Source organism: Diplotaxodon limnothrissa, linkage group LG9, assembly GCF_057381915.1.
Source record: "Diplotaxodon limnothrissa isolate DT_005_m linkage group LG9, D_limnothrissa_male_GT1.1, whole genome shotgun sequence".
Classification (NCBI taxonomy): domain Eukaryota; kingdom Metazoa; phylum Chordata; class Actinopteri; order Cichliformes; family Cichlidae; genus Diplotaxodon; species Diplotaxodon limnothrissa.
Genome location: NC_140604.1, coordinates 34,239,097 through 34,251,708, shown reverse-complemented (window position 1 = coordinate 34,251,708; position 12,612 = coordinate 34,239,097). Strand labels below are relative to the sequence as shown.

The following is a 12,612-nucleotide window of genomic DNA, read 5'->3' as shown; positions in this document are numbered from 1 at the left end:
AGAGCTGAACTTAATTTTAAGGTAAATGTTGAGGACCGAGTTGAAAAACAGGAGTCTCAGGAATTATTAGAAAAACATGGTTTTCATTTATTTAACCCCCTAAAATCATATTTACAAAAGTAATAAATGTTGAGCTCATAAAAGACGTCAAATAAACAAAACTTAACAAACCAAATGAGTGCCCAAACACACATAACTGACCCACACATGAAATGACGCACAAGGGTCATACAATGGCTGAGCAGACCACTATGACACACGAGGGGTAACTAAACAAAACACAATTGTAAACAACAAACAATGCAGTATACTCTGGTTTGTTAATAAACTAAACACCAAAGAAGAAAATCAAAATCATTAAACACTAAACGCAAATATTTAATTAAATACAAATACTTTGTTTTTAAATGAAAGAAGACACACATTGTCCCTTTCAGCAGGAAGTGGTGGTGCGGTCCAATTATCCCTCTTTGTATTTAATGGCTTTAAACCTTGTCTGGCAACTCCCCGGGATCATCACGTTCCCATAGCTTCAGGTTGGGAGTATTAATCTGAAACACACTGAGTCTTATTCTGAATGCAAAATCCTCAAAACGCTCCAACCACAGATTGTGGGAAATGACAGACGGCACGTCCTCCTGTGGAAATGTGACCCTAACATGTCTTTTAATGATCAGTCTGAGGCTCCAGCGTTTCTGTTAGTGATTCTAAACCGTTTTAGTACAGCGTCCATATACTTTAGTTCACATCTCGCAGCCTTCTGCTTCTGTATTTGTACATTTTAGGTGTCCCTGTAACTCACTTTGTCCTCCCTGTGTTCAAACATTATATAAAACAATATTACAGGCTAAGAGATAACCTCGTCCTCTCCTCGCCCGCTCTCTTTCTCTCCTCTTCCCTCTCTCACCCTTCTCTCTCGTTCTTCATCTCTCACGTTGCAAACGTTTTTTCCCAGGGGGCTTTGCTCACAGGGGTTTGTTGTGACGAGGAGAAGCACCAAAAGCAGATCGTGTTACCTACCCATTCATCACCACCACCTCCCCCATGTGTGCGTGAGTGTGTGTGTGTGTGTTTGTTGCTCATGAAATTATCCAGGACAGCAGCAGCTGATTCTTGGGCTCTCCTCGACTACCCGAGATGAACTTCACTCAGAGCTGAGCGCTCCTGTATGCACAGTCGGTCTTTAATGATGAAAGTATTCAGCGAGTCAGCGACAGCGACCGTGATGAATGACGGGACTCTGTAGATCTGAGCGAGATGCTCGCTTTATTTCACAACAAACAACATCCAGCACATGCAAACTTCATCCGTGTCTCTGAAACGGACCCAAAAGCAGACACCAGAGAGACGAAGCTTTAACCAAAAGTCAGCAGTTTATTAGCCGAAGTCCAAAACAGAAAAACAAGGCAAGACTGAACTGGGATAAACTAAACTCAACATGAAAACATTGACGTGACGTGAATCTGAACAGGCACCTGTAAAAACTATGACTCGAAACATGAATAGAGACCTAAACAGACGCGTGAAAACAATCCAGAAAATATACTGTGACACGACACAAGACAAGCAGACGGACCAACACTGAGCAGAGAACGACAGAGGGCTTAAATACACAGAAGGGTAACGGGGGAAATGGAAACACCTGGGGAAACACAGCTGACACAAATAATCATGACACCACAGGGAAAAGTACACTAAGCACAAAGAGCATAGAAACAAGACTTTCAAAATAAAACAGGAAATGTGAAGAGACATGAACTGGGACACGCAAACTTGACACGAGATAGAGGGAGTGACAGAGGGACACAAGGGGAACCTACACAGAAGCATAGAAAAAACACACCAGCAAACCAAACTTAAGAACAGCACATGATTTTAACATAAGAGCATAACACAAAATCACACAAACGCCGGCTCACAGACCCAGCCCCTGACACATTGTGAATGATTAAAGATTGATCATTGTGTGCATCTCTAGGTCTTCCATAGCTCGTCTCCACTTAGTTCAAAGCTGCTAACCAAAACTAGCCGATGCTCACATATTACACCTATCCTTGCATCCCTTCACTGACTTCCAGTGAAATTCAGAATCCACTGTTACTAACACAAAAAGCTGTACGTGGACACGTTCCTGCCTTATCAACGCAGCCGGCTCTCCGATCGAACCCTTCTAACGGTCCCTCGCTCTGATCTTAAAACCAGAGGCGATCGTGCTTTTGAGGTTGGAGCGCCCAAACTGTGGAACAGCTTTCCTCAGTCAATGATCTCTGATTTTAAAATACACAGCAGGCAAAATTTGCTGTAATTTGTTTGGGCAAGAAAGATGAAGCTAAACCTGCAGTTCCTCTGATGGCCGCTCGAGGCAGGCTTCGACAGTGAGTCAGATTCCCACAGAGTCTCATGTTAACATGTCTGTCAAGCTTAGCTGATAACTCAGCACTCCACCCTTTCATCAACACAATGAAGTGTCTGAAACACCACCATGAAGGTAAAAACTGTGGCGTTTGAAACCAACAGGTGGCGTTACAGCCCATCGTTTGGGTTGTCTCTGATTTCGAGCTGGCAGTTTGACCCAAAATGTGCTTTTTGAAGTTTATCCAGGTTACCAGCATTTCTTTCGGTTCCTCTGCCTCGCAGACATCATGTTGGTGCACGCCTGTTATTGATCTCTTTTTAGTTCATGCCATGTGTAAAGTTGATTTGGTTGGTTGGCTTTAAACGCCTGTACAGACATTATGAGGACTCAATGATGGAAAAATAATGCAGAATAAAAAGCGCCACATTTGTACTTCTACGGCCTGTAACTCTCAATATATTCACGGCATGATTTTAAAACTTTTCATTAAATATACTAAAGTTACTGTATAAAAATATGAGTTAATTTCAGATTTGACTGACCGATGGACAAATTAACTGGACAGACTGGTTCCAAAGATGGCTGCTGACTTTCTTCTAGAAGGACTTAGCTTGGGTTGTCTCGCCAAGCAGCTACAGGCAAACCTGTCGTCTGTTCGTCTCCGCAGTCTCACTTTTTTGTGCTGGTCTTCACCAATGTATACAATATGTGTAGCTCATTTGCATGTAGACATCGAATCATGATGTGGGCAGAACTCGATCAGATGTTTTTCTTCCTCACAGATACATTTGCATCCAGCTCCACTGCTGTAAGATAATAGTTCTTATTAGTACATTATTAGATTTTATATTCATGAAGCACTCGCAAAAAGAGATACAAGGTGTGTTACATAAAAATGCAGCCACTGAAAGCACAGACAGACACAATAAAATCGATACAAACTATGTTTGTAATTTGAAGAAGTGATGTTCTGCCTCGTTCACCTGCACAGAAACTTTAGAATGGATTTAAACCAGCATCACCAACATAATGAAGCAGACAGTTAATGGAGTAGAGATCAGTGCGGCTTTATCAGTGCGGCTTTTTGAAGTGAAATAAAGTGAAAGTAAAGCAGACGCAGCAACAGTGAGAAGAATATTACCTGAACTTTGAAAAGAGGTCAAATTAGTCTCACATCCAATCAGAAATACATGGAAATAAATAACAAAATCTTTCTGCCGCCCGTGTGCTCGACCAGTGGCTCAGCTGTGCCTTTAACTTTCTGTGTGTGTGTGTGTGTGTGTGAGAGTGAGAGTGCGTGGATGGTTGGCCCAATCCCCAGGCTAATTGCTACGATCCGTTTAACGAGTTAAACGAGGTGAATTTGGGGGGATCAGGTGGTCCAGAAATTGACACGCGCTCCCACACACAGATGGCTCACGCTGTCACCAAGCATAAACACATCCACGGCTGATGCACGGACACACTTATAAACCTTCTCCCTCTTTCACTGTATCCACCTCACACACTTCCTCATCATAATACATGCAGCTGTTTCACGGAGGGTTTTCCCTCTCACAGCAGCAGGGCTTTAGTCCAGTTTGACTGTCCTGCTGGAACCAAGCGGACACCTGTCACATTAGATTAAGTCAACATGGCTCCACATTTCTGGTCTCTGGCCTGAATCGTGTTTTATTTATGCAGGTTAGAAGTTTCGTATGATACTTGTGTTTTGTTTTAGGAACTTTTTTAATTCAAAATAGGAAATTGAGCACCGAGTACAGGATTTCCAGATGTTAGTCTGTGTGTTACAGCTTCTGGTCCAAATCCTGACTGATAGAGAGCAACTCATACCTTGGATCTTCTTTGTTTACTATTCCTGATAATTTATTAAATCTTATCAATCAAAAAATCTATTATAGCCGAATGAATCAATATTAAATTACTCAGCTGCAAACAGCTGACAGAGACAGTTAGTGGGCAGCTGGTGAACCATAGAGTGGAGTATTCACGAGCTAAAGAGCCAGATATTTATTTTAAATGTTGGTAGAGACCAAGAGCAGATATATACTGTTGAGACAAGCGTAGCTGGAAAAGGACGGGGGTGTTACGCTAAACTTCTGGGTGTGCAGTAGGTGTAGGAGGTTGTTTCCTCACTTTTAACGGCGATATTACTGCCCCCAGGTGGCCAAAACTATACTTAAACATAATTAAGGTTGGGCATATTTTGACCTATAAACAGGCTTAAATGAATAAACTGATAAAACAGACTTCTGTCAGCAATCTCCTATCGACTGTTGGAAAGCAGCAAGGTCACTGGTTGACCTGGCAAGGTATGTTGCCATGTTAACCAATCAGCTGCATTGATCTATTGGTGTTTGAGTCAAGGGCACAGCCAATCAAATTCCAGCGACCTGGGCTGGTGAAACTGGGATTGTAACAGCAGAACGCTGATCAGTACTATAAACAACAGCACACACACCGCCACCACCAGCTGGGATCAATGCACACACACACACACACACACACACACACACACTGTAACCTAGGTAATTAAAAATTTCAGTTTAAAGTAAAATAATACTTTTTAGTCACAGCCCTTAAATAATATAATTGGAGAGTTCACAAACCTGCACAAAGCAGACTGAAAACTTTCTCAAGAAAAAAAATGGACAAATAAATAAATATAAATGACCGAGGATTTATTAATTGGGGGAGAAGTCCTGACAACATGACTGCATGCGCTGCATCATGTCCTCACAACACGAGTAATGCATGCCTGCACACACATGTCAGAGTTCTGCTTCCTGGTGTCAGATATTGACCCACTGGCCCGGTTTCCTCTTACACAACCAGAAACTGGAAAGCTGCCGGATCCAGTTGAGTCGTTACATAAACACAACCAGCTGCGGGACGTCCAGCCTGCGGGGTGTGTGCGCTGCTTGATTCATCAATAGCTGTGAATGAGACGTGTGAATGTTTGATAGATGGGCCGAGGCAGAAATGGACGGCGAGATAATTATTATGAGCTGGACTGGACCAGGATGACCTGAGGACACAGGGCCCATACCCAGGCTGACATCGGAAATATTTTTAACAGGAAGTAGCAGGGCCTCAGCATCGTTGTTTGACATACAGGGATTCTCGTTTAGAGTTTAGGATGCAGGGTAGATTTTAAAACCTTCTGTGATTCTTTTTCACTTCGTTTTTGGGTTCATTCTCGATTCTTTGGTTAGGGTTGGGGTTTGGCGTTAGATCTGTAACTCAACATATGTTAAAAGACAAATTTGTTCCATCTGCGAGAACTTCTCCAACATGTCTTTGGTTGACTATGACGATAACCCTTTGCTATTGGAGAAAATTTGCTCAGATGGTCTCATAAACCATAAAAATACATTTAATACATGTTCCTTCATTTGTCTGAAATTGGGTCACCCTTCTACCCAACAATGTTTTCCAGTTATTTCTGGGTAATCCCACGCTTGACAAGATATGTAATCTCTATGGAGAGTACTCCGGGGTCTCTTCCCAGTTGGATGCACCCCAAAAAACTCCAAGGGGGCGGGCATCCAGGACCGTTATGATCTAAAGCACCTCATCGGGCTCTTTATCAACACAAAGGAGCAGCGAGTCCTCATCTTACATCTGAAGATAAACCCTTTATAACTTTTCCAGCTTCACACTTTGCACACTTTGATCTGGTAGGCTGTTCTGTTAGACAGACCCGTGCTGCCGGTTGTGGTGCTCATGGTGTCATTTATGTTACAAGCATAGCAAGGCCTGCCGAAGTGCCTCTGAGCATGAAACAAACCCACCTGTCTGCTGCTGTGAGGTCTGCTGGCTGAAATCAGACAGATGCAGGAAGCTGCTACCTGAGCCACCTGACCTGTCACCACACACACACACACACACACACACACACACACACACACACACACACACACACACACACACACAGAGTTGTGGTTAAAGAGAAGCAATCTGGCTAAGAGCAGCACTCCGGCTTGGTGATCAGTTACTAAGAGCCTCAGGCATTATTCAGCACACACTGAGCAATCAACCTTCCGTGGACACTGTGACGCCACACAGGCTGTGTGTGTGTGCGAGTGTGTAAGTGTGTGTGTTTAATGAGTTAACTAAAGAATAAAGGATGAGAGAATGGAAGCAACTGGGAACATCTGGGTGACAGGGAGGGTTAATGGCTCCTGACAACCTTGAAGATCTTCACACATTCATGGTCTCCAGAGGATAAATTGTAAAAATGGATTAAAACTTATTTATGTCGAAGTACCTGAAATATTAATGAGCTTCCCCTGAGACTCAGCTGGATTTGTGCCATGCTCTGTCTTTGTTAGCTTTAGAGGTCAGTGCAGACAGCAGCGAGGACGCAGATTTAGCCTCTGAGGAGAAACCCTGGTGTTTCGGTGCTTACTGGCGAAGTCAGCAAATATCCATCAGTGCTAACTAATGAAGATCATTTTTGAAAAAAGAAAGCCTGAAAAGTTTTCTCAACGCTCACACCGCACCCACAGTTCAGTTCAGCAAACCGTGACGTCAAAGAGAACATCCTGACGCACGTTTGAATCTTGTCTTACAAACTGAATTTCTAAACTCAGCGTCTCTCCCTCGCTGTCTTTCTCTGTGTCTCCAGCTGTTGAACCTCTTCCTGGCTCTGCTCCTCAGCAGTTTCAGCTCTGACAACCTCTCGGCTCCAGACGACGACGGGGAGATGAACAACCTGCATATCGCTATTCACAGGATCACCCGGGGCCTGGCCTGGTGCCGCAGACAGGTACCCGTCTGTGCGTCACTTTTTAAACTACCACAGAGCTCGTTCTGTCTCACACTGTGTTTTCCTTCATGTTGTCTGTGGTTCAGGTGGTGGATTTTTTTAATGGGAACCTGAAGCGTCGTCGTCAGAAGCGAAAGGAGGCCAAAGCCATGATGAAGCTGAAACGCCTCAGTACCATCCACACGGAGGCCAACGGTGCTGTCATAGGTGACATACCTCAGAGATTATTTCTGTCGCACACTAACACAGATCGGATGTACTCGTCCTCTCGTGTTACCTTTGTTAGAATTCACAATGACCTCCTCATCTGGCTAATTTCCACCTTTCAGTAACCAGCCTTGGACTGCTGTCATGCAGCTGCGGCTGTATTCTCAGTTTAATGCATGTAAGGCACTGTGACATCTGAGATTTAAGAGTAAAAATATCTGGTATTTATAAGCTGCCGATCCATAAAAGATATAAACACATTAATTTGCCATTTGATGGTTGTGTGCCAAGCATCTTCTTGGGTGAGAGCCACTCAAAGCCGACCAGCTTTGTTTCCAGGAAGTTCCTGCCCTCAGCCAAGAAGCAGTCACACATAAACAGCAATCAGCCGTGTGAAGCAGTTAAACAACAAACATCTTTTCAAAAAGTCTTTGTACATAATTAACAAATGAGATTAAGCTGCTAAATCAATTTCTTTAAATAAGATTTTCATCAAAGGTCACCGTCAACTATTATTGACAGGTGTGTCTCTTAAAATTAAACCAAAAACATGAAACTTCCAGGTCTGATGGCAAAAGTGAATGTTTTTAATGAGCTGAAGAGAAGTTTCCATGAAGTAGTTTAGTTCCCTCCCAAATAAATCAGTCTGTTAGAGGAGCAGCAGAAGTCTGATTGTGCAGAAGTCTCTGAAAAAATGGCCACAGACCCCAGGAAGGACTTTCCTGATGTGGATATGGTCTCAGTCACTACGCTGAAGTCTTATCTGGTAAAATATGATGGGATTTTTAGTAAATTAAGCTTCCATGCATGTGGCATTCATGCAGTTCCATCTTTGAAATGCATTTAAGACTTAACTTGATCTATTTAAAGCAGCGGTCCCCAACCTTGTTTGTGCCATGGACCGGTTTATGCCCGACAATACTTTCACAGACCGGCCTTTAAGGTGTGCCGGATAAATCCGACAAAATAAAACCAGTACCGGTACCAAAAAAATGAAGATTTATTCATAACACACGGAAAAAGACCCAGTGAAACTGAGATAACGATAAAAACGTTAAAAGCCCTGATAACCATGAATTTCACACCCGAGACTCAACTCTCGCGGCCCGGTACTAAACGACCGGTACTGGTTTGTGGCCCGGGGGTTGGGGATGGCTCCGACAGTCTCGGTCGTTGTGTCCTTGGGCAAGTAACTTGGTGGAAGCAGACCCTCTAATATGTAGACATGAAGTTCATTTTATTGAACTTCTTAGAGAGATCTTCTAAGTCTTAGACTGTTACGCGGCCCCGCTGTCTGACCATCTACGGCCTTGAGTTTGGATTTTCTAAACTGTTTAGAAATCAACTTTCATAAAAAATCAAATAAAACAAATCCTGCAGAAAGGTAGGGATAAAAATATTTCCATTAGTTCATCCATCCATCTTTTTCTTCATCCCAGGGCGTCACGTGGAGAAGTACGTGGTGCCGGAGGATGACAGCTACATGACGAATCCCAACCTGACCATCAGCGTCCCCATCGCCCCCGGAGAGTCGGACGTAGAGTTCCCAGAGGAGGAAGAGGATGGGGAGGGAGAGGAGGAGCAGACTGAGGGTTCTGAGGAAGAAGAGGAGGAGGAGAGGGAGGAGGTAGGGAGGAGAACTGACTCTGTGCTGAGCCAACTGAGGTTTTCTGGTTCACACACACACACACACACACACACACACACACACACACACACACACACACACACACACACCTGTGTGTGACGTAAGAAGCTCAGGTGTGAGGATGAGTCAGCTGCTGTTCCCCCCCGAGGTTACCTTCTAACTGGCTGTCTGTCGGCTGGTCTGTCTTCAGGTCAGTTCATTAACCCTTACAGGTGCACCGCTGTCTACCACTCAACACTTACAGCTCATCTTAAAAAGCCAGACTTACATATTTAAGTAAATGCACAACAACATATATTTAACTAATATTCTTTTCCATGCATTTCATTGTTTTTTTTATCCGAAGGACGCTGATTGAGCTGAATTTGACCCATCTGTGCTGTAACAAGCTTCAGCTGGTTTTTAACCGGTGCTCATGGAAATGATGTTGTGTTACTGTAACTGTTTCACTGGTGCCAAGTCTGTAAATTTACAGTTTTCTAATGTCCAGCAGGGGGCGACTTCTGTGCTTAGAAAATGAAATCTTGCTGTGTAAAAGTTGGTGGTAAAAACACACAAATTCTGACTTCAGTGAACACTCATGTTTATGGTTTAAAGATTTATTCAACACATCACGATATTTATCTTGTATGTCATGGTCCCCGATTATGCTGGGCTTACACTGTGCGATTTTTTCAGTCGCGCGATTCAGCTCCTACTCAAACTGTACGATTTACTCGCAGGGGTTAGAAGTTCATAGGTCACGATGCAGGTCTCACACTATACGGCCCGATGCTCTGATGCGACCTGAGTGCTCACACTGTGCGTCCATAACATGAAGGTTATAACAGAAAATCTGTCGCTCGCGCTCTCTCTGTGTCTTTCACTCACACAGACACACCACCACCATCAACTTTGCTAAATTGCTAATGGAAAACGTTGATCAGGCAGCTGTGATTGAGCAGCAGTGTAAATCCAACTATTTTCACGGTTGTTGTGGTCGTGATAATTTTGTGAGGCCACATCGAAAAGGCTCGGATGAGCTTTCCAAAGTTCTACAAGTTGTGCCTCCATCGCTTGTGTCCAGATCACACGCTGCACTGCCGTGCTGCGCCGTCTTTTTCGCTGACATTTGTGTTTGCGCGTGCGCAGTGTGACAAACTGCGGTGACACCCTCACGACCAAGCGATTGATGATCGGGAGCTGGTCGTGAGGTGTCAATCGCTTCTCGTTACCCCACGTATACTACACGATGCACGACGCAGGCCAAAATCGGGCCGATCGCCAAAACGGTCGCACGACTCAAAAATCGGCTCAAAATGGGCCAAAAATCGCACAGTGTGAGCCCAGCATTAGGGTCAGAAAGGAGCGTAAAGCAGGGAATGATTTACAGTGCGATGTACAAGTTGCGTACGGACAGCGCCCTCTTTTGAGCCATCCCAAGATATTTATCATACTAAAATGATTTTTTTTAAAACATCAAGAGGCAAACAGCAAGAACTGCTCACCTAGCGCACCAAACTGGGACTTCAGGAAACAGTGGTCATCTTTTATTTACAGTTTATGGCTCAGACCCCTCCTACTGGGAAAAATGTGTAACTGCAAATATGACTACAAGTAATATAATAACAACAGTCGCTTAAAACACCTGTGCTGATTAAAGTTAAGTAGACAAAGCCACACACAAAAGTATGAGTTATCCTTTCTTTCTCCTTATGAAGTGAAACATTTGTACTTTGTGCAAAACTTTACCTTTTCCCGTCTTTCAGGTAGAGCGCTGCACAAAAGCCTGGCGTAACATCCTGAGTCACGTGAAACGATTATTAGAAGAAATATTCACAGTTACTTAAAAGTATTCCATTATAAGTTACACAGAAAAAAGCAGAAGCACTGACCAGGCAGCAGATTTATTGGATTATTAAAACTTAAAGTGCTAAAGTGTTTCCAGAGGAAATGTGAATTTACTTGATGAAACACTAATAAAAAGGTTGTAAGCTTTGATCAGTGCTGCTGCCTCCAGTCAATAACGTGCGTAATGATTGATCTGAGCATGTGCAGACCATTTTTACCACGGCTCATGTGCTGCTTTCATGTGTTGTTTTCATCTTCTAATTATCCCGTGCAGGCTCGATGTCACTTTTCAGCTCGACTAATCTGTGCAGCGCGTCTGCGGCGGCTCAGCTGCTGGCAGCACGCTCAGCCCAGCAGCTGCCATCTCATCGTTTCTGCTGAGTAAAGCCGAGCGTCCTCCCAGTACGTTAGCATGCAGTGAAGACTTTACTGCTATTAGTTATAGGCAGTTTAATAAAAACGTGGCTGCAGTCCAAGAGCACTTTGGACGGCACATAAATCCCAGCTGACCTGGAACTCTCTGAGATTCCCAGTGAGGGCTGAAGCTCACGAGTCCCTATTGTTGAGTCACAACAGCTCAGAGCTTCAAATGCTCTAATAATCGAAATAAGTCAGGCAGGTGCGGCGCTGTTGGCTTATTAGGATTATTACTTTGAGCTCAGCTGTCCTTCAGCTTTACTCTGATGAACCGTATGCTCAGTACTGCATGTTACTCCTGTTTGTGTAAGTCATTACATTTGACTCTTCACCAGAGATGGGCAGTAACGCGTTACTTGTAACGCCTTACTGTAATCTGATTACTTTTTTCAAGTAACAAGTAAAGTAAGGGATTACTATTGCAAAAACGGTAATTAGATTACCGTTACTTTCCCGTAGGAACGCTGCGTTACTGCGTTACTAAAACCGTGATTTTTTTGCGAGAATGTCTCATGACAGTGACGTAAGCGAGAGCGACGTTCGTGACAACAGCTGTGTGCAGATCAACAATGGATCACATATCGAGTGCAGGAGAGAGTATGAGCGTGCAGCGTTTAAAGTGTGGAAGTACTGACCTTACTTTGAGTTTGATTCCATAAAAAGTGACAAAAACATTAGTGTCCGCTGTGCGTGGGAAGAAAACTTCTTTTTACAGCGAAAAAACCCCTAAACTTCCAACAAGCACCGAGTAGCTACGACGTAATGGGAAACTCACAGAGAAACTCGCGGATTCTTCCACTGACCGCGGCACACCTGCACCAGGGTAAACCTCTGCCTACCCTGCTCCTGCTTTACAGGTGAAAATAGAGCAACAGGACCGCTGAGTCTTTGACTTTATTTATTTTCTGCTGTGTTTTACTTGCATCTATTTGAAAGACTGAGTGTAAACACAAAAAATATTTTATTTTATGAGCTGGAATGTGCAGAAAATAGGTTTCAATGTTAAACAAATTTCTTCCGGTCAGAGAATGTTGCATATAATTAAATTTTTGCTTGATGCATAAAGTTAAAAGGTTAAAACTAATAAAACAAGTTTTAAAAAGAGACTTTTCCATTTGATTACATTTTGTATGATGGATTATGCAGAAAAAGTAGAATTGGGCTGAAAGATCTATCGCTTTATCACCTACTCAGGTTGTAAATCGTGTTTTTAAAAAGTAACTAACTAACTAAGTAATTAATTACTTTTGAAAATAAGTAATCAGTAAAGTAACGGGATTACTTTTTTGGGGAAGTAATCAGTAATTAGTTACTGATTACTTTTTTCAAGTAACTTGACCAACACTGCTCTTCACTGTTAAAGGTCAGGTTTAGGTTTGACTA

At 43.2% G+C, this 12,612-nt stretch overlaps 1 protein-coding gene across 1 annotated transcript in view; it reads left to right on the top strand.

Moving 5' to 3' along the window:
* LOC146625992 (sodium channel protein type 3 subunit alpha-like) overlaps positions 1 to 12,612 on the top strand; it is a 206,402-nt gene that overhangs the window by 124,065 nt on the left and 69,725 nt on the right. The window contains exons 19-21 of the mRNA XM_085363113.1: positions 6,987 to 7,127; positions 7,214 to 7,334; positions 8,774 to 8,961. Of these exons, the coding sequence (XP_085219239.1) occupies positions 6,987 to 7,127; positions 7,214 to 7,334; positions 8,774 to 8,961 (450 nt within the window). The remainder of the gene's footprint in view (positions 1 to 6,986; positions 7,128 to 7,213; positions 7,335 to 8,773; positions 8,962 to 12,612) is intronic.